The following is a 20,606-nucleotide window of genomic DNA, read 5'->3' on the forward strand; positions in this document are numbered from 1 at the left end:
CTGAACTGAAAGTCCTGGCACCAAATTCCTGCATGTGCAAAACAACTGAAGTTAAGGAAAATGAGGTGATTCCTGTCAGCTGTCAGAGGCCAGTGACAGAATGAGAGAAGCCAGGAGCACAAACACTTCCAACACGATGTTTACAAAGTTGTCCTCATGTAGCCCGGTTTTAAAGAGCCTTCTTTGCTCCACATCATCCACAGGTGCCTTTAAAAAAACAACTTTTAAGATTTTCTCTTGCCTGAAAGCAACAGCACTTTACCAGACACACTGTGAAAAGTGGAATAATTTGGTTTGTTTTAACTTTTATCAGTCTGAGCAGACAGAACTCTGAGGTTTTGCTCTATTTGTATGCACACCCCCATTCTCTGTTTACTTTTGCTGTCAGGGAGGAAAATGCTTCCATTCAAAACGACTTTGGTTAAAAAACCCCAACTTTAAATTATTTCTGTTGACTGTGGAGTTTGCCCCATCTTCCCTATATCCAGTGGGCCTTGACTGCTCCAGTTAAAGCCTCACAGTCTTTCACCTCACACAAAAATTCCACGTTTTACCTCAAAAAGAACAGCTACACTTCCTCAGCTTCTATTTTGAAAACAGACAAACTTACAGGTTTTTTATTTTTATTGGATGCTTCCAACTTTATAGCTAATAATATACAGATACTCGGTTTTTTCATTGTTCCATTCACATCCTCACAGAGTTCAGCCATTCTGTCACATTAAAATTAAAAAAAAAAAAAAAAAAAACCAACAAAACCCCCCAAAAAAGCACAACTGAAATAAAATAAATCCATAAGCTGGAAAAATACATTATAAACTTATATTCAAGAAACATTCTCTTTATAATTAAAAACCTACTTATAATAATTAAAGTAGGATTTAAAGAAAAACTTGATTTTCATTTTTAAATAGGTGGCCTTTGTGTATACTTTTAATCATTTTTTATATGTACAAGCCCAAGCAGTATCTCTGCCTACCTGTGACAGAATACCTGAAAAACAAAAAAAATAAAGGACACTGAAAAGGAGTTTTTAAACAAACAAACAAACAAACAAACAAAAGATCAATATTCATTTTCCAGGAAAATACAGTATAATCAGAACTTTAAACACATGCTTCCCTCATCTGTATTAAGGCCTAAGAGACAGATGTGCTTTAATAAAAGCAGACAGTATGAAGAAAAGTCCTTCCACTTTTCTCTTCAAATTCCTGTAACAGCTCATCTATTTCATTTTCCATGTCTTCTGTGTGCTGTATCTAGAAGAGAAAAAAGACTGAGCAACCAGGCTCCAAGGACATGGCGTTTAGAACACTGTAATAATCCCAGTTTTTTGGTTTACTGGGAAATCTCACTCGGCAGCCTGTACCCAATGGTGCTTTTGTTGAGATTCCCAGCATTCCCAAAGGCACAGATATTCTGCTTTATGTTTATCTGCAGATCCCAGCCCACCCAAGTGGCACTTCAGGAGGACTTTGTTGAGTAGGCACCATCCCTCCTCCCCAGATAACAAACGCAGGCTCCAGAATAGCTCCAGGCACACGGAACAGATGGCTCAAATTTCAACTCCTTGAACCCTCTTTAGGTTTCTTGGAGCTGGAAAGGATTTAAGACCAGAATAGATCACACAGGCTGGAGTCAAAACCAGCCTGGGATGGTGAACTCCTCAGCCTTGGAGTGTAAAAGGACACAGGTTCCTCCTCTGCTCTCATCACACTGAGTGCAGCTCATTTTAGCTGTAGTTTTTAGTTTAGTGTGGTACAATAAAATGCAGGATATTTTTAAGGGTATTGGGATTCAGAATGCAACTCTCACTTTTAAATCCCACCTAATTACAACTGGTTTGAAAGGAGTTCACTCTGGAAACCACGAGCTCAGTTAAACTCACCCACTTGCCCAACAGCTCCGAAAATAAGCAGGAGAATGTGGGAATTTGCATCTTGACATGGATTTTACCAGAACAACTGTAATATGCAGGAGCTTTGTGGAGCAGCAAACAAAGCCCAGCCCCTGAGCAGCCAGCTGGGTCCAAGGCACCCCCAGGATTCCTGACTCCTCTTTACTTACACACTGGCAGAGCTCACAGATGAGGAAAGCACCCAGCGTTGCCTCCTCGTGGTTATCCTGAATGTCCACGTTGATCACATGGACTGGCTGACACGTCTCCTGCTCTCTGGAATTTAAATCTATTTAAAACAAAACACAACAGCAAAACTTTGGGTGGAATAGTATCATATTGTACACAGAGTAGTAATACGATTTTTAAAAATACATAGGGGTTGTCACATTCATCTTTTCTAAAGTGTTTTTTAGAATTTGTTTAATATTGTCTTAAACCATAATCCCTTTTATTTCAAAAAAACAAGAGGTGGATTTTGGAAACAAAATGAAAGGGTCATGGCAGTTTACTTGTCCTGCTCAAGAGCAGTTACTGCTCCTCTTACTCTGACAATTTTAAAGATCAAGAGCCTCAAAAGTCAAGAAGGATTTTGGGCTTCCTCACCTGGAGGGTTTTAATTGCTCATTTTATTTTTAAAAGCACTGTACATTCAACACTCTGAATGTTCCACTGCAGGATGAACTCCTGCAAGCTAAGCACTGATAGTCACATTAGCAAATTCTACTTTAATTGAATGTTTTTCACTTACTAACAAGGGTGGAGGAGGAAAAAAACAAAACATTTTTCCTACAAGTGCACCCATGTGTTAGTGTGGTGCCTCTCTAACATATTCTTCCTTCTTCATCCAGTTTCTAAGCCAAAAGTTGATCTCTCCTACCTCCACTCTGCACCTTCATTTTGGCAAACCTGTTTAAAAATATCATTTTTCACATCCAGAGCCATTTGGGCCAGCTGTGAAGGGCATTGTGAAGGTAGAGAGCTGGAAAATCAGCAAGGGCTGCTTTTCACCTCCCTCCCTCCCATCTAAAAACCAGAGTGAGAGCTGCTTTCCACTTGCTGAAGATCCCCTCAAGGACCAGAGCAGTTGCTCTCAGAACTCACCAACACATTTCAAACCCTTCAGTTGAACATTCAGAACCCTGGCAAAGCCCAGAAGTATCCTGCTGTTGTGACATGACCACTGAAGAGGCCAAGGGACAACCTTTAAGTTCTGTGGATGATACCAATTCACGTGGCTGGTGCTTCAGCGTGGAGGAAACTCCTTAAACCTCACACAAACCCGTACCCAGCAATTCCAGAGACACAAGGCTCTGAGCTCAGGAATTAATGGAGTTCCTGCTGGAACCCCAGGGCTCTGAGGGAGTTCACATGCATCCCCTGTGCTGTGTTCGTGTGGATCCCCAGCTGAGATCCTTCTGGCACATCTCTGACTCATTTAAGGGCAGAGCTGGAGCACATTTGCAGGGTTAAGTGAAGTTTCTCCACCCGTACAGGAGGTATTTAAGGGGGATAAACTGCTTGGGAGGTCACAGGAAGCCTTCTGCAGGGAAGGGAGGGGAGCTGCACAAGGAAGACAGCTCAGACTTGTTTTTCCATCAGCTCATCCCAATTTAAGTTTTTGAGATCCGTGAGCATTTCCAAACCAAACACGGAGTTTCTATAAATTTCCTTATCCAGCCCTTGCTGTGCATACACACTCTGTGTGGCTGCCAGCACCTTTAGGGGACAAGTGCTCAGCCATCACTTCTCTGGTGCATAAATCTGCATCAATAACTGCAAGCTCTTGTCCTCACTGGTGTTCAGTAGTTGGAGGAGACAGAGATGTTTCCAGATTTGTGAAGGACTTCAGGGAGGAGGGAAAAAAAACCACTCAAAGTTAACTTGGTTTACCAGTTCAAGCTCCTTACCTTCTACTACTTGATCATAGACTCTTTCTTCACACGTTAGGATCAAATCAAAAACATCTTTGCAGTTCTGGAATCTTTCTGGTCGTGGCTTGATTCTCTTATTTCTGTCCAACATGTGTAAAATTCCATTCTGTGTGTATCTGAAGACGCTTGAGTTAAGTATCTTTACTTGAAGGAAAGTCATGGTTTTGAGCAAATGACCAGCACAAGTTAAATAATAACTGCACCTTTAAAATAAAATATTCTTTCTGTTTGCAAATCTAAAGATCAGTGACCACTGAAGAGATTCCTAAGGTGACAGTGTGATCCCCATCATGCAGCTGCTGTTCAGAGACCTGTCACTGGCACCACAGCTTTAAAAGGCCCTCAGAAGGACAACTTTTCTTGGGCAACTATTTTTATATCCATAAACGCTCAGAACCCCCAGCCTGTGCTGTTTCTGTGAGCAGGATGTCCTACATTCCCTTCAGCCACTGGCCCTCACTCCAGGGGCCTCGCTCTTCAAAGGCAATCCTGTGGTGTTTCAGGTGCCACCTGCACAAAGTCCTCCCTGGAACGTGGGTTTATGCAACTGAACCTCCAAAGGAAGTCAAAGAAACCTCAGAAGCACATCCCATAAAAATATCCTGAGATGCATAAATGGGAATGAAGAAAAACACTGACTTTATGCCTGTCAGAGCCTCATCACTGTGTGAAAGGAATCTGTGATGCTGCTTGGGAGCTAAATTTATGCTGGTGCTGTAACCTTGAGGCTCTGATTTTACATCCTGGAGCCCCTTTGCAGTCAGGATTCTCTAATCCCACTGTTTCCCCACCCTCCTGGGACGTGCAGTTTCATCAGGAGCACTCCAGGCTTGACTGTCACATCAATCTGCAGGTTTGAGTAAAACCAAACTCCCTCTGAAGGCAAAGTTTTAGGGGTGAATTAGGAATACCAGGAAAGGTTTGGACTGAGAAAGCCTGGGAGTGGAAGCATCTCCTCCTGACTTTAACACAGCTGTATTTTAAGCCATTTTACAATAGAATAACAGGGATAACAGCCTGTAATTTCTTGAGATAACAGAATTCTGAGAATAAAACAATTTCCATTATTTGTAGCAGTCTGTAAGAGGTCATCTGGGCTTATTTCCTTGCTGAAAAGCTGACAGACATGTATTTCTTTTCAGGAAACACTACTATTTTTGTAATAAAAGACCTACAACTTCCTGCCTACCTTCTTGCAGGAGCTCCAATTCTACTGCCCAGATGTGCACCTGTGTGCTCAAGGTACTCCTGTTCAAGCAAACAGCCTCCAAAGCTTTTAAATCCCTCCAGTGTTTAAGTTACATTAAAAATTAAACCCAGCTTTCTACCTACAGGAGTCTACTTCACATTGAAAATAGATTCAGTTCTTCTGTGTGTCTGCACCACTGCACTTCAACTTGTTGTAATTTCAATTGTGCACCACGAACTGAGTGATAGGCTGTTTAGCACAGTTAAATGTTGTCAATTAGCCAAATGACTTCTGCTGCCTTTCTTTTCTCCACGTCACTCCCAAGCCTTTTTTACCACTCTTCTTTCCCAGAAGGTTTCTGCTTGTATTATTAAAGAATTGTCCTTTACAGCCCAAAGCTCTCACCAGCAGCTCTTGCACATCAGCACCCACTGGTTCACCCCAGCACCCCTGTGAACTCTCCTGGGGTTAGTCACACTTGGAAAAAAAAACCCACTTGGATGCAGCCACCTCAGACCTCTGGTTATCTGCAGAGCAGGAAAATGACTGCATTTTCAAAATATCATTTCCAAAATATCTGCCATTTCCAATATATGCCAACATCTGCCTGCGTTGCTTTGCTCAGTTGGAAAGGGAGCCCTTCCTGGGCTCTGTACTCCTCATTTCTACATCCTGCAGTTCAAGAGGGGGGAAAAAGAATCCACAACATCCCACACACTTTTTTGGGTTCTCTTTTTTCCCTTTCTAGGATAAAATGTTGCTGGCATCTGTCCCCTCGCTTTCCTGACTGAGCCTGGAGACAGAATTACGCAGATTCCCAAACCCACACAAGATTTCTGCTTCACAGCCCAGCTCTCTGCTGCCAGCTTACAGCTATTTTTTTTTTTTTCCAAGGGTCCATCTGCCTATAAAAGGAGACTGAGAGAAGCAGTTCAGATTCATGGCGCTTTCCGATTTGGTTGCCTGGAATCTTTTTCACCTGGAAAAAGCCAGCACCACCTCATCCTTTGAGCAGGCAGGGGATCAGCTCTGCAAAACTGCTTCCAGTGCATAATAAACCCAGCTTCTTGCTCCTTGGGAGCTCAGGTGAATGCAGATACTGCAACTTACTAATGGTTTCCACCACGCTGGCAGGTGTTGAATCACTTAAGTCAGGCTCTGATTTCCTTCCAACACATTTCAACTCCATGCTCCCTGTCCTGTGCATCCCTGCTCTCTTTTCAGGACAAAATTTCCCCTGGTCTTCTGTGCTGTCACACCTTTGTAGCCCTTCCATGCTCAGGAGGACACCAGAACAAGCCTACATTTCTCTTCACCTACTGCAAACTCTTGGCAGAGGAAATCCATCTCATTTTTAAACTGAGTCCAATTCAGATTTCACCTTTATTGGAGTAACTGTGCTAAACAGATCCACAGAGTGATGGAATTTAGGCATGACGACTCAGCAGTGCAAAGGCTTGATATAAAAAGGAGATGTTGCAGCACAAAAGTCGAATTTTTCCAACAGGCACAGCATTGTTGCTCATTCTCATGGAGAATTTCTATTACTGACTCTGCATTCTCTCCTTTTAGCTAAGAATATCCCATACTAGTGTGAAGATTTATTTAAACAACAAAAAGGATGTGTTTAGCTAAACCCCTAAAGCTTTCACTGCTTTTGCTACCCAAATTTAAAACTCCTGTCACAGACACCAGAAATGCCTTTTACCATCCAGTTGATTGCTCTGTGCTCCAGACATCTGGGTAACCATCCCTCCAAACATCCCTCACCCCTCCAAACTTTATCATTATTTGTCACTGACAGGACCCAAAAAACCCAAAAGCCCTGAGCACCAACCTAGAAATGGCCAAGACAGTTAAGTCTCTGTGCTGTATAATAAAATAATGATCTTACTGATCCAAGCATTCAATAAGTTTCATTTTAACTCCCATGTGAAGCTGAAGCTCACAAGTGATTTGAGCTGCAAGTGTTGGGGTATAGAAATTAATTATATACACAACTAAAATTCCCATGCCTATCCCCCTGCCCAAAGTGTCCAAAGCCAGGCTGGGTGGAGCTCTGAGCAACCTGGTCTATGCAAGGTGTTCCTGCCCATGGAGAAGGGTGGAATGAGATGAGATTTAAGGCCCCTTCCAACCCAGGCCATTCTATGAAAATATACAGGCCAATTTATTAAACGTAACTGGGCAAATGATATTTGCTAAAATGTATACATCATTTTTAGGGGGGCAAAAAAAATCTTTTAAAGTAATGGCTGGCACCCAAAGCTTCTACATCTTCAAATCAATCTGCTGATTATTCCCTTTGGTGCAGCTGACACCATCCTCAGACACTGCATTTCTTCTTTGGGAAAACCAGGAGCGGAGCAGAGTGCTTCTCACCCAAGCATGAATGGCATTTGCAGGTCTCTTTTCCATCTCACCTTAATTCATTTGTTAGTATCTGCATTATAAGTAGAACACATTGTGTTAAAGCCTGCCTGGCAGTTGGGCTAGGAGCTGGACATCTCCTTAAATGAAGTGTGTGTGTGGGGGGTGAGGCTGCCCAACCTTCTTCCACCTTCCCAATCAGCTCCTTTTTTGAGGGAATGAAAGACTGGAAATGGGCACAGGCAGCACAAATTCTACTTTCCAAGCACTGTGGTTATGACTGCAATAACTGCCTTCACTCCACAGCCAGAGAACACAATGCCTTTCCTCTGGAATTGAAGCTGTGCAGTTTAGTACAAACCAGAGACTGCTCACAAGTCTTTTGTTGTTCTCTAACTTAATAAAATCTTAACATTGAAGCGTTCTGTTGGATTCAAATGGAAACAGAGCAGGGTAAGATGGGGTATTAGGAAAAAATTCTCCCTCTGAGGGTGGGGAGGCCCTGGCACAGGTTGCCCAGAGAAGCTGTGGCTGCCCTGGAAGTGCTCCAGGCCAGGTTGGACGGGGCTTGGAGCACCCCAGGACAGTGGAAGGTGTCCCTACCATGGCAGGGGGTGGCACAGGATGAGCTCTAAGGTCCCTTCCAACCCAAACCATTCTATGATTCTAAAATATGCCATCCAAATTATCACGAAGATGCTAAGCTGGGCTCTGTGACATTTCTGCAACATTCGTGCCTGTGCATGAATGACCTGCAAAGAAACTGAACTTGTTTTTCCTAGTGAAGGGCAAGCACCCAGCATTTGTAAGCCAGGAGCTGCACAGATAAATCCAACTGAAATAACAGAAATAACCAAATAGAAATAACCACATTCCAGCCCTGCTCACTTCCTGAAGCCTGGCTGAGCCCCAGAGCTGAGGGGTCTGTACCCACATATCAGTGAAGGCAAGCCAACACCTTGAGCTCAAGTGCCAGACAAGAATTTGCTAGTGCTGAGCAGCTGAAATTGTATTTGGGGTGAAAATGGACAGATTGAAGCCGTCAGAGGGGAAAAGAAAGGGAGTAATGGCAAAGTCCAGTGCCAAAGAGGCAGAGAAGGGATGTCACAGATGTACTGAAGGGACTACCAGAACGACAAGGGTACCAAGGACAAGATGACTTGAGGATGTGGCATGTCTGACTGTGCCATCAAACAGCTGTCTCTGCACTTCATCCAAGCGTGAACTTCAAGAGGAGTTTGGTTCGGATTGCTGGAATCTACAGGGTTTGATCACCTGGCAGAGTAAGGGACACAGAGGTGTCACTTCTGCAGTCATTCCAAGGACCAGCAGGCGAGCGAGAGGGCTCGGGAGAGTCACAAGTGACTTTGGGATGATTTCTTTGGGATGCAGGTTTGGGAAGCAGTGCCAGATTCCAAAGATGAGCAGCAAATGTAGGACTGGGAAGGGGGGAAGTGCTGTGAGAGAGGTCTGTGGGAAAGGATGAATCACCCCTTTCCCAGGGAATCAGGGGCTGCAACAGCCATTTCCAAATTGGCTTCCGCTGCTGCCACCGCTCTGTGCTGTGAAACTCAGAATTTCCAGTTATAGCCAGAGAAGGTACCTCAAACAGAGCAAACCACAAGCACTGCAAACCCTAAATCAATTAGAACATTTCATTTAGCACATTTAGGAAACCTGAGAACACAATCACAGAGCCAGCAGGGCCACCTTGCACCAGGAGCCTGCAGAGAAAGCACCATGCTGGATGAGGTCTGCAGGAAACATTCCTGGCTTGCAGTTAATGCCAGCTTAAGGAATTACAGTTGCTACCATGAAAATGGGAATTGGTTTGGAATAAAGAAAAAAAAGCATATGCATCCCTAATGTTGGCACAGAAGTTTTGTGTTAATAGGAGGCAACTTCAAGGCAAGAAGCATCGACTGTCACTTCGCTCCCCTGCTTCAAACTGGGGTGAAACTGCCAAAGAATGGAATCACTCCAGCTCTGAATGGATTTTATACAAGTCATCAGCCTCAGACTGGATCCTTCAATCAGAATTCCTCAGAGCATCTGTTTAGGACTCACCTTGGGTAAGGGAAATAAACCTTTCAGACTACCCAGAAGAGACAGGATGGCAGAGGATGTTTTATGTTGTTGAAAAGCATTTGCTATTAGATTGGGGTCTGTAGTTTCTACCACGTCCCAAGGCTCAAACACACGGGAAATAATATTTAAATAATATATATCTAGCTTATATATTTTTAACAATTTGATGTATTTCCTTTTTAATGTGAATGAAGCCAAGATTAAAGGCAGTGTGATCAGAAGGCAGGTGAAGAAGTACTGAAAAATTGCTGCCTTTGAAAGGCCTGAGATTTTGTGAAGCGTTTTGGTCTTGCAATCCTTCATGGAGAAAAAGGGATTGGAATTCAGCCTGTGGCTGGAAGTGTGTTGATTTGCAGAAATGTGCCTCTTAGAAGTCTTCAAATCCAGTTTAAACACTTCTTTCCATCCTCATCCCTTCTCTCTATTTCTAGGAGCACTGAAGTGCTTTGAAAGACATGGTAAGAAAGAAAATGAGACTTGTACTGCACTGCTTTTGGAAGAAGATTTGCCACTGACACACAGGCCATGACTTCAACTATTTTTAGCTCTTGCAAGGTTAGGCTTCAAAAAAAAAGGAGAAGAAAATACCCAAACCCAACAAAAAAAATAAAATCCCTCAACATATCTAAACAAAACATTCCAAAGTGGCTTCCAGAGACACAGGTCTCCTGCTGAACACTCGGAGTGACAGCTCAGGACAGAAGCTGACAAGTGCTTATCAGTTCAAAATCCATGAAGAAAACCCAGATGAAAATGTTAAGATAAATACATGCATGAAGAGCTTACCTGAAGTAGAATTTAAGTCAGTTACTCCTCAAGACTGAGCTACATGGAAATATCAACATGGGCATCCAACTTCAATATGGAGTTCACAGAGTTAAAACTAGATCCCATCACCAAGATTATCACTACCTTTTTTTTTGACAGAAAAGAATCAAGTGTCTTCAAGGGAGATGCACCAAGTTCTTCTTCATTTCTGGAATTTTCCTTCTAACTGAAGCAGCTTTAGGAAGTTCTTGAGGACACGTTTTCCACCCTCCCCATAATTTTATAACCTGATGTAGCTAAGGAGCTAAAATTGCAATCTTATCTAAAGTTAGGGAGGTCAAATTAAAAGAGGAAGTAAAAAATGTCAGGAACAGAGCAGGAGCCCAAGCTTGCAGGGTGGGTGCAGGCTGCCTAGAAATCCTGATTAAAAATACCCCCCATCTGTGAAAATCATTAGATATCTTTAATGTGAGGGTCACAGACACATCAGCGTTGAGGAAAGGAAAGAAACAATCAGCCATGGAGTTACTCACACTGATAAAGAACCCAGGAGCAATTCCTGCACAATTTTGGTTAAATTTCCATTTGAACAGCTCCTATCCCTGGGCATAACAGCAACTGCTGATGAAGATTTAAATTGGGCTTAAATTCAAATTGTTTAGCAAGTTTCACCCTTGACTAGCTTTTGCCTTCACTTGAAGGCAAGGCTCACCAGCAGTTTTGCTCTGATTCTGTTTCACCTCTGAAGTCACCACCATAGAATTAGAATTAAGTCCTCAAACCCCTTCACAGAGTTGTAAAGGGCAAGTAATCATAAGGACAAGTAATGCTAATGCTGGAAAGGTGGGTTACACATGCAAATACAAGGTGGTGTATGTATTGGTACTACAGACCATGGCTGTGTCCTCCTCAAACGAGTCCTCCTCAAACAATTCTCTACTGTTGTCCCAGAAATAATAAGAGGAATGTTTTAAAAAGCAACCAAAAGCCACGTTCAGAACAGTGTTAAATGGTTTTGGGGCAGTCCTCGATTGGGGCTCAGGGAATTTAAATGCTACATTCTAAAACTGCAATGGGAGATGCTGATACTTATTTTAACTCTAAGTTTTAACTGCCACATCTTAAAAGGCTTTGAAGTACTTCCATTTTAGATCTACTGTAACCACCTACTCAACTGAATCTGTATTCCTGGCTCCATTAATCCCCTATTCCTGTGCTTCTGAAATTCAACATATGCCTTCAAGGTATGAGAGGCTGCACTCTGTATTTCACTAATTAACTGCAATGAAGGTGCTTTTAGTCTCTGCAGAATGGGTTTTTAATAGTTGTCCCCCCTCTTCACAAGTGAACAGGAGAGGTTCAGTGCATCTCTTCTCTCTAACACACTTTGAACCTTGCTCTGAGTGAGGTCCAATAGTGCAGCAGCTCATTTCTGTTTGAGGCCACTGCTTTCTGAACCTGGGGGTCATTTATTTGGGCAGAGGATGTTCCCTCACAGCCACAATGTCACTGAGTATCTGGTGTCCACAGCGCCTGGAAGGAGAGCACTCAAACTTCAGGTGTCTCCTCACTGGAATATGGGAACAAGCAGCGTGTTGTCAGCAAGACTCAAAATTTCAGACCACAAGGAAAGGCTACAGATGATGAAAGCAAGGCTGGGAAACAGAATAAGCAGCTGAATCATATGGAACCACCCCTCCTTCTGTTCCCCCATCCCAACCACACTCCAAGCCCATGAGGAGAGCAGCCCTTCCCACCCCACAGGTAATTCCCATCCCCTCTCTGAGGTTATGCTCACCCAACAAAACTGAGAGCCCCTGGGACCCTGGGTCACAAAAAAACTATTCCACAACTCGCTGATGAGAGCAGGTCTGCTTTTGGTTAAAGTCTTTACCCTCAAAACCCACTTCTGGAAATGGAGTTGCTTTCTGTGCTGACAGTCTTCAGTCTGCAAACCTTAAATTATCTGAGAATCAAAAAAGCAAAGTCAGAGTCATTTGCTGTTGCCCTATTTCCCTTGCAGTGGCTGTTGTTTAAACCTCCTGTATCTTGAGAAAAGGTTTAACTGTAACACTGCAAATTTATTTGGGGAACACAGCAAAGCATGGAGCAGAACCACAATGGTGACTCCAAAACATGCTGAGTGGGGGGGAACAAGTTGGCTTTCTGTTGGTTTTTGTCACTAAGTACTGCCATACTCAGCACAGCAGCAATGAAGAATTCAAAAAGGAAATCTCAAGTCGTTCGTGCTTGTTAAAATTAATTCTCAGCTCAAGGAATTTTCTTTTAAGCAGTTCTTTTAATCAGGATATGGATATGGCATACCTCATTAAGATGAGTTTGCAAGATTTTCCTTTTCTCTATAGGCAGAGGGATAAAAAAAAAATCAAATAAACCAGCACATCTCATGTGATCCTTTTAAGACTACATCCTACATTTTGAACTTTTTTTAAAAAAGGATACTTATTGAAAAAACATCTAGAATGAGTTCCCCAATTCTTGTTTGTGGGTTTTCTTAAAAAAAAAAAAATCAACTTTAAATATAGGAATTTTAAAATAATGCAGTTTGGACATTTTCAGTAGTGTGCCTAGCCCTGATCACCTTTGCTCTCCAGGATTAAATGTTACTGGGCTCTCCTCTGTCCATTGTTTATAACAAACTACAGGGTTATTTTTTCTCGGTGCACAGAGCAAATCACGTATCACAAATCCTCAGTGAGAAGGGTGAGCTCTTTAATGAAAGGTATCCTCTCTCCCAGAGAAAGTATTCTGTAAGCCTTACCTGGCAGTTTGTCTGAGCTAAATACAACATTAATGTCGAGGTGGTCGCTCTTCCCAAATCCATAACCAGGACAGTCTTAGCACTGAGAAGGATCCACAGTGCAGGGGAGGCAATGGACAATCTGTGAGGGTATTGATGTGTTCATTCAAGAGCTAAACATGGTAACACACTACAAAAGAGCATTTGGAATGTGTGCATTGGAACTGGGTAACAATTTACAAGGGAGCATTAGAGGCCCATTGTTAAAAAACCTCCTATAAACTTAAAATCATTTTAAAGTTCGCCAGCCAAGCAACTCTAGATTCTTAATGCCAAATAATGAATTACACCTTTCAAGGATGAACCACACTGGATTTTTTAAAGAGGCCATGCCACAGGGATACAGTTCTTTGTCTTTCCTAAGCAGATCATTGTACATCTGATCATATGTTGTTTTGAAGTCATAAACATTTGGCTTGTCCGGGGCTGGTCCTGGCAGTTTCACGTGAGTCCCTGTGCCAAAGGATCGGACGCTGAATCCTCGTTTGCTGAAAGACACAAGGGAAGGGAGGAAAGAAAGCCATGAGGTTGGATAGACTTTAAAGTGCTGAAGAACACAGAGTGAATTTTAAAAACACCTCTTAGCCAGCAACCAAATCACAGCCAAACAGTTGAGCAACCAAATTGCCAAGAGTACCCAACGCGTGTTTTCCTTGCAGTTACAATCCAAACTCACACACCATTCCTAAAGAAACACCTCTATTTGATAGGAATTTGCTTACAATTATGGTACACAGCTGTTTGGAAATGTCTTCTGTGCTGTCCTTTTGTGCTTTCCAACATCCTGGATTTGCAACAAGCGTGTGTTGTGTACTCGCTCATGGACAACACAGTGGAGGCAGAGATGTTTTTCTCTTAATACAAATAAATAACTGTACTGACTGGTCAATATTTAAGTGTCCTGCTAAGATTGTTGGCTCAACTGCATTATTCTTCTCACTTTGTTGCCCAAACAGCCTAATTTAATAAGCCCAGGATAAACATTTGTGTGCCTGGCACTGAAAACCATACAGTGCAATTACCTTTACACAAGTGGGGCAGATGTTCTGCTGGCTGCTCTCTAAAACTCTTGGCTAAACCAGGGATTACTTCATTCCATTCTTATGAACAACTACTTGGTTAATAGTTATAATTGGGGAAAAAAAAAAAGGAGGCAGGACCCTGCTTGTCTTTAGGAGTGATGCCAAAATGTTCTTGCTGATGAACTGAAATATTTGTACTTGAACCTCAATACATCCTTCAGTAATATTACAAAACATGGCAATATACTGAATAATGGGACAAAAAAAGAGATTTTCTAGTGATGTAATGGACAAAGTTACATGGTAAAATACTGTTGCTATCATCCAGAAGGCTGAAACATTTGGGTCTGTAATGACAATCTAACTTGAAACAGCGAGACCACAACTTCATCCATTTCTTTTTAAGGACTCACACTTCCAGCATCAATGGTTTTAGCAAAGACTGAATGGAGTGAACAACCCAATGCCTGTGTCCCCACATCCCCAGTAATAACCCCGAATTTGTAGTGCTTTCCTCTGAGGAGAGTGAGCAGATTTGGGACCCAGCGCAAGAGTCAGCCTCTGACTCCCTGGTCTGCACATACAAGACAAGAAAATTCAGCAGAAGACACGGACTCAGTGTGTCTGTTTGCCTTCAAAGGGTATCTTCAAAGTGATCCCAAATGCTTCTGGGCAGAGACTGTGATCACCTTCTGCCCCAAACTCAAACACTGCTCTGAAACTATCAACACCTATTTCCTTCAGTTCCTCCTACTTGAACACAGCCCCCCCCCCTTCTCTTTTCTTGCTTCCCCACACTTTTTCCTCCAGCAACTATTTATAGGTTCCTATTTCTGTAAACAGACAAGATACATGATGGTTTCTTGCTTCTTTCTGCAGGACTAAAGACTGAAAACGGATACAAGTGGAAAAAAGTGCAAATCTTTGCCCCTCCCAGTCCTCCATCACATGTAACTGGTGCAGTTATGAGTCACTGTTCATTTATTTTCCCTGCAATACTTGCAGACCCAAGTCTTGATTCTGCTGCTTCTACTGGACTTGAAGAAAGGCATAATATGTACAGAAGAAATTGCAGTGCTAAAAAATTCATGTTTCAATTTGATCTTTTCTTCTATGGTTTCCTCCTAACTTTTTTTTTTTCCATTAATGTTATTCTTTGAAACAGGTCTGCTTGGATCACATACATTAAAACCTCCACACCTCCAATTGCTGTAGATGTCCCTGAAGTTTGCATGATCTCGTACAAAGCCAATCTGAAATCTCTGACATTCAACACATCAAAAATTTGTGCCTCCAAGGCCCACGACCCATTCAAAATTACTTCCTTGAATAGCTGGAATAGGAGTTCCTCACATGGAATTTTGTGCTTTGTACCTTGGCGAGTGGTAGTGTCAGTTTTTACACTACTTATGCTTCAGGTACAATGAAATACTACCGCTATGAAATATCCTAAAAACATTTCAACACCGTTCTTGCAACAACTGGGGCATAGGAGAGGGAAAAATGCTTGCACAGAGCCATTATTCAGGAGCCTTTTATTAAACAGCTGGACACATCTGGAATCATCAGGTGTCTGTGGTAATGTGGCACATTTTTCACAATGAACAATTCCTACAAGAAAATGAATATACAGTATTTGGTTTTGGCCCAGTAAACCTACCCAGAAGATGGAAAACAATGAGCTTTGTCATAAAGAGTAAAGTAAGACAGACTAACAGACTATCCTAGCACTGATTTCTGAAAATGTGGAGCTTAAACTTTAACAGTAATGATCGTATTTCAGGAAGTTGTTTAATACTATTCATGCTGCTGTAGATAAACTGCCAGCATATTAAGGACAAAGTGAGTCACTGCACAGATCTCATTTTCAGCAGGTGTGCTCACCTCAGTCCAAAGCTCATTACAATGAGCTCACAAGCACCACTCAAGTGCCCCTGAGCATTTCCCTCCAAAGGATCTCAGAGCTCACTGCAAACACCAATTCTGAAGGCAGAGACCACCCTGGGACTGAACTGACCCACCAGACTGGGACCACTCCGTTTCAGGCACTGGCAGGAGAAATAAAATTAATCTGTGCAGCTTGAGACATGAACTTTTGTGCACACCTTTCTTTTATTTCACTGTTATTCAGGCATCTCAGATGTTCTTATTGTTTTTCAGCTTATTGGACGTTCGTAACAGCACAGCCTCTCTTTACAATGGCTGTAAGAAATTTTACTAAATAATAAAACAAATGCAGTAAATCCTGCAGTGCCACTGCAGCTCAGAGTGGTGAAGATTTTCAGGGGACCAATCACTAATTTTACCACATCCCTTTCCACAAGAGGTAGCAGTAAAATAACCAGCAAGCCTTGTAGGCTACTTAGAGAATATCTTATGCCACCCAATCAATATTAAAAAAACCAAACCACTCCCCAAAACAAGCCCACACTGTTGAACAGCAGGACAAAAGCACTGTTAACTCATTTTGAATACTAACAACTTGCTGTAATTTGCATTATCACTATTAAACTGTCAAATGAAAGTGTGCTTTAATATAAAAATGTGAAAACATCTCCTTCTTGGGGGTTTATTAATTTAGGATTTCTTAAGTTAGGCAATACAAATGTCAATACCTCACTGCATTTTGGTGCTGACAGATGATGTCAGGAGAGAAGCTGTGACTAACAACTTATGGAAACAGCATGGGTGCAAGTTAAGTCCTCTAACACTGTCAGTGCTGAACTAGAAGTCTTCACATCAATATGAAATTTAAGTTTTTGCTATAGGGGTTGCAACATTTGAATTCCTCTGCTGCCACTAAGATCTCATGTTCATACTCCTAATTTCCTAAAAGTTAGCTTTCTAAAACAAGGACTAGGTGGCTGAAGTGTGTACCAGCATTTTATGAGCTCTCATTACCAGCAGTGACACGGAGAACTTGAACTCAGTAACTTCCTTCCAAAGCCATCAGGGTATTACCAAGCAAACAGAAATGTGGAAACTGCTGCATAAAAAAAGTCTGGCTGTGAGAGATTTACCCTTCTGCCTTCCTCTTCTGTTTGAGGGAGAACCATGGCCTAAGTGTGCATGCTCTGTGGCAAAACGTAAAATGAAAGATAAAATCACCTACAGAATGTGCTGGTTTTGGCTGGGGTAGAGTTAATTTTTATCACAGCAGCTGGCGTGAGGCTACGTTGTGGGTTTGTGTTGGTAACACGGGGGTGTTTTTGTTATTGCTGTGCAGGGCTTACACAGCACCCAGGCCTGTTCTGCTTCTCACCTCACCCCACCCCAGCAGAGCCTGCACTCACATCTGTGAAAGCAAACATTGCAGGATGAGTAAGATCTGACCTAGGGAAGGGTTACACACATCCAGTCTGACGGCTTTTAAAGAGGGGTTGTGTCTTTCTGCACTGCTCTTCCTGTCCCCCTTTGCTTCCATGGCTCAACACACCCCTGTGGTGATGGCTCTAGATAGAGTAACTATCAACAAACTTCAGACAGACCTTCAGTCTGACTTCTGCTGGAAAATTAGAACAAAGTGTTTAAAACTTGGTTAATTACAAAATACACAAGCAACACACTGAGTGCTGGACCCCAGACTTTGCCTTCCAACAGCACACAGAATTTGTGTCTTTTAAAGCCTCATCATCCACTTACAAAATACCTTAAAGTTTCGTAATTCCTCCGTTTCTTCCTAACTCTTCTTCCTCTTTTAATCATGTGTTCTTTCCAGCTGCAGTGCAACACAGAGCAAGACACTGCCCTGAACGGGTGAGACAGGCTGGCTTTGAGCCAACACACATTTTCCTGACGTTTACTGGCATATGGGCAGTTATTTCTTTAGAGCAGCATCAGCAATTTATCTGTTTTGCCATTTATGCTACGGCTACTGTAACTACAAAAGATGTTAATAAAATTAAACGTTTTCTAAATACGGTTTTGTTACTTTTAAGTTAAAATCTTAAGGGAGAAGGGACTTTAAAAAACCACCCCTGCCACATTCGGTGAACATCAGTCACACCGGAAGTGATTTATTTCTCCAAAAACGCTGGGGAAGGAAAAGACCAGACATTACAAGTAAATTTAACTTTGTCCTTAAAACTCAGGTTTCAATTAAAACTCAGCTCCAGCATTATTAGAGGAAAAACAATGTCATGTTTTCATCAGGTAACATCCGATGCCAAGTGTGAGCGTGAAGTGCATGAAATGCTGTCACAGTAAGATGGCTGCCAGACCAAATGTTTCTATTATTTATTCCTCCCAAAGCTTTTATTTTTATTTACAGGTAGCACACAGCTTACACAGAGTTGTTTTGCTTACTATGCCATCAGTATGTATTTCTAATGTGAGTGTTTCTTTGCATAACTTTAATAAAATAAACCCGACCACCCTAATCATGTTCCTGCAGTGCAAAGGGAAAATTCAGGGAGATGATTTCAGGCAGATCAGGTCTCTCCTGCCTGTCAGTCTGTCCCAGTCTCCCATCTCACCTTTTCAGCCAAGCTGAGAGCTAAACAGATTAACACTCATAATCTCAAAGACATTTAGCATTCTGAACTGAATGTTCTGGTTCTCCTGGGAGAGGAAAGGGCTCCCTTTTCAGGGCATGGAGTGGCTTAACCTTCACAGAATGTTAAGGGGTTGGGAGGGACCTTAAAACCCAACCTAGGGGCAGGGACACCTTCCACTACCCCAGGTTGCTCCAAGCCCCGTCCGACCCGGCCTTGGACACTTCCAGGGATGGGGGTAGCCACAATCTCCCTGTGCTAGCGTCTCACCACCCTTTTTACAACACTAAAAAAATTTCTTCCTAACACCTCACCTAAATTTCCCCTCTTTCACTCTGTGCCCATTACCCCTTCTCCTATCCCTCCAGCTCCTGACGAAGACTCCCTCTCCGGCTTCCCTGTGGGCCCCTTTCAGATGCATTCAAGAAAAGAAAAAAAAAAAAGGGAGGGGGGGGAAGGAAAAAAGGGAACGTTTGAGTTTCCACACGCCGAGACACGGACCCTGCTCTGCCCAAGTCCCCAGGCCGCGTTTTCAGCCCTGGGGCCGCAGGTCCGTCAGGGAGGGCCGGGACCCCCGACCGCGGCCTGAAGCGGGGCGCGGAGGAGGTGAGCTGAAAACGGGGCGAAAAGGGGGTACCAAGGAGATGAAAAGGGGGTACAAACGCGGTGAAAGCGGGATGAAAAGCGGCTACAAGCAGGGTGAAGGCGGGGTGAAAGCTGGGTGCTGCCCCGCAACCGCGGGCCTGCCGGGCCGGGCGCGGGCCCCGAAGCACGGCCCCATCCGCACCTCCCTGACAACGGAGCGCCGCCAGCACGGTGGGGGAACCGGGCAGCAGCGGTTACCTGAGGATGTTGTGCGCCTCCATGCTGCGGTTCTGGTTGCTGGAGCACACCACGGCCACGCGGAGCGGCGCGGACGGCATGGCGGGCACGGCTGCGGCTGCCCGCGCCTCCCGGCCGCCGCTCGCACAAAATGGCGGCGCAGCGCGGCGGGCGGGGACGGGACGTGTCAGCAGGGCCCCGCCGCGGCCAACCGCGGCACGGCGCGGGGGAGGCGGAGCGGCCGCGGCCGCCGTGAGGGGAGTGCCGGGAGAAGGGAGCGGAGGGTGCTGGGCGAGGGGCGTGTGAGTCGCCGGCGAGCCCTGGGAAGCGTTAGGCGGAGCCTGGAGGGAGAGGGTTGTGCCGCCTCACCTCGAGTTTTGGGGCACAAATATTATGAAAAAATAGATATTAAGGTGTTGGTGCTGAGAGGAGGGTAGTGAAAGGTGTGGAGGGGAAGCTTTATGATGAATGTGAGGGCATGTTCAGCCTGGAGGAGGCTGAGGGGAGTCCTCATTGCAATGTACATCTTCGTGAGGGGAAGGGGAGGGGCAGGCGCTGATCTCTGTGGTGACCAGGGACAGGACCCAGGGAACGGCTGGGGCTGTGTCAGGGGAGGTTTAGGTTGGATATCAGGGAAAGGTTCTTCCCCCAGAGGGGGCTGGGACACTGAACCCAGGGAATGGGCACGGCCCCGGGGCTGCCGGAGCTGCAGGAGCTGTCAGGGATGCCCAGGGTGGGATCGCTGCGGTGTCTGTGCAGGGCCAGGGCTTGAACTGGGATGATCCTTGTGGGTCCCTTCCAGCTCAGGATATTCCATCATTCTAAAGCTTCTCGTTCCAGGGCAGGGAGCGGAGCTGGGGAAGGGTCTGGAGCCCCCGGAGTGGCTGAGGGAGTTGGGAAAGGGGCTCAGCCTGGGGGAAAAAAGGGATCAGAGGGGACCTTGTGGCTCTGCACAACTCCCTGACAGGAGAGGGCAGCCAGGGGGGATCGGGATTTCTCCCAGAGAACAAGGGAAAGGACGAGAGGATACGACCTCAGTTGCACCGGGGGAGGTTCGGGTTGAAAATTAGGAAGATTTCTTCACATAAAGGGCGGTGAGGTCTCAAGCGCTCCCAACGCAAAACGCGAATCCCTGAATCTTGCGGGCTCCTCGGGCTGTGGAATTTAAAAGCACCGCTTGTCAGAAAAGCAGGTTTTTAGGA

At 44.1% G+C, this 20,606-nt stretch overlaps 1 protein-coding gene across 1 annotated transcript; it reads right to left on the bottom strand.

Moving 5' to 3' along the window:
• Positions 1-606: 606 nt before the first annotated feature.
• Positions 607-19,567, bottom strand: SSU72 (SSU72 homolog, RNA polymerase II CTD phosphatase). The gene is made up of 5 exons (XM_032131625.1): positions 19,426-19,567; positions 13,412-13,555; positions 3,808-3,947; positions 2,068-2,186; positions 607-1,259 (listed from the first exon to the last, which is right to left on the bottom strand). The coding sequence occupies exons 1-5, from the start codon at positions 19,503-19,505 to the stop codon at positions 1,158-1,160; spliced, it is 585 nt and encodes a 194-aa protein (XP_031987516.1). The 5' UTR covers positions 19,506-19,567; the 3' UTR covers positions 607-1,157.
• Between the last annotated feature and the right edge of the window lie 1,039 nt (positions 19,568-20,606).

This window comes from Corvus moneduloides, chromosome 22, assembly GCF_009650955.1.
Source record: "Corvus moneduloides isolate bCorMon1 chromosome 22, bCorMon1.pri, whole genome shotgun sequence".
Lineage (NCBI taxonomy): Eukaryota > Metazoa > Chordata > Aves > Passeriformes > Corvidae > Corvus > Corvus moneduloides.

Excerpts from the sequence above, each read along its gene's own strand:
- SSU72 (XM_032131625.1), bottom strand. The coding sequence starts at position 19,505 with ATGCCGTCCGCGCCGCTCCGCGTGGCCGTGGTGTGCTCCAGCAACCAG. Across the intron at positions 13,556-19,425 it reads GAGGCGCACAACATCCTCAG|CAAACGAGGATTCAGCGTCC; the intron begins GTAACCGCTGCT and ends TGTGTCTTTCAG. Across the intron at positions 2,187-3,807 it reads CTATGATCAAGTAGTAGAAG|ATTTAAATTCCAGAGAGCAG; the intron begins GTAAGGAGCTTG and ends TGTTTTAAATAG.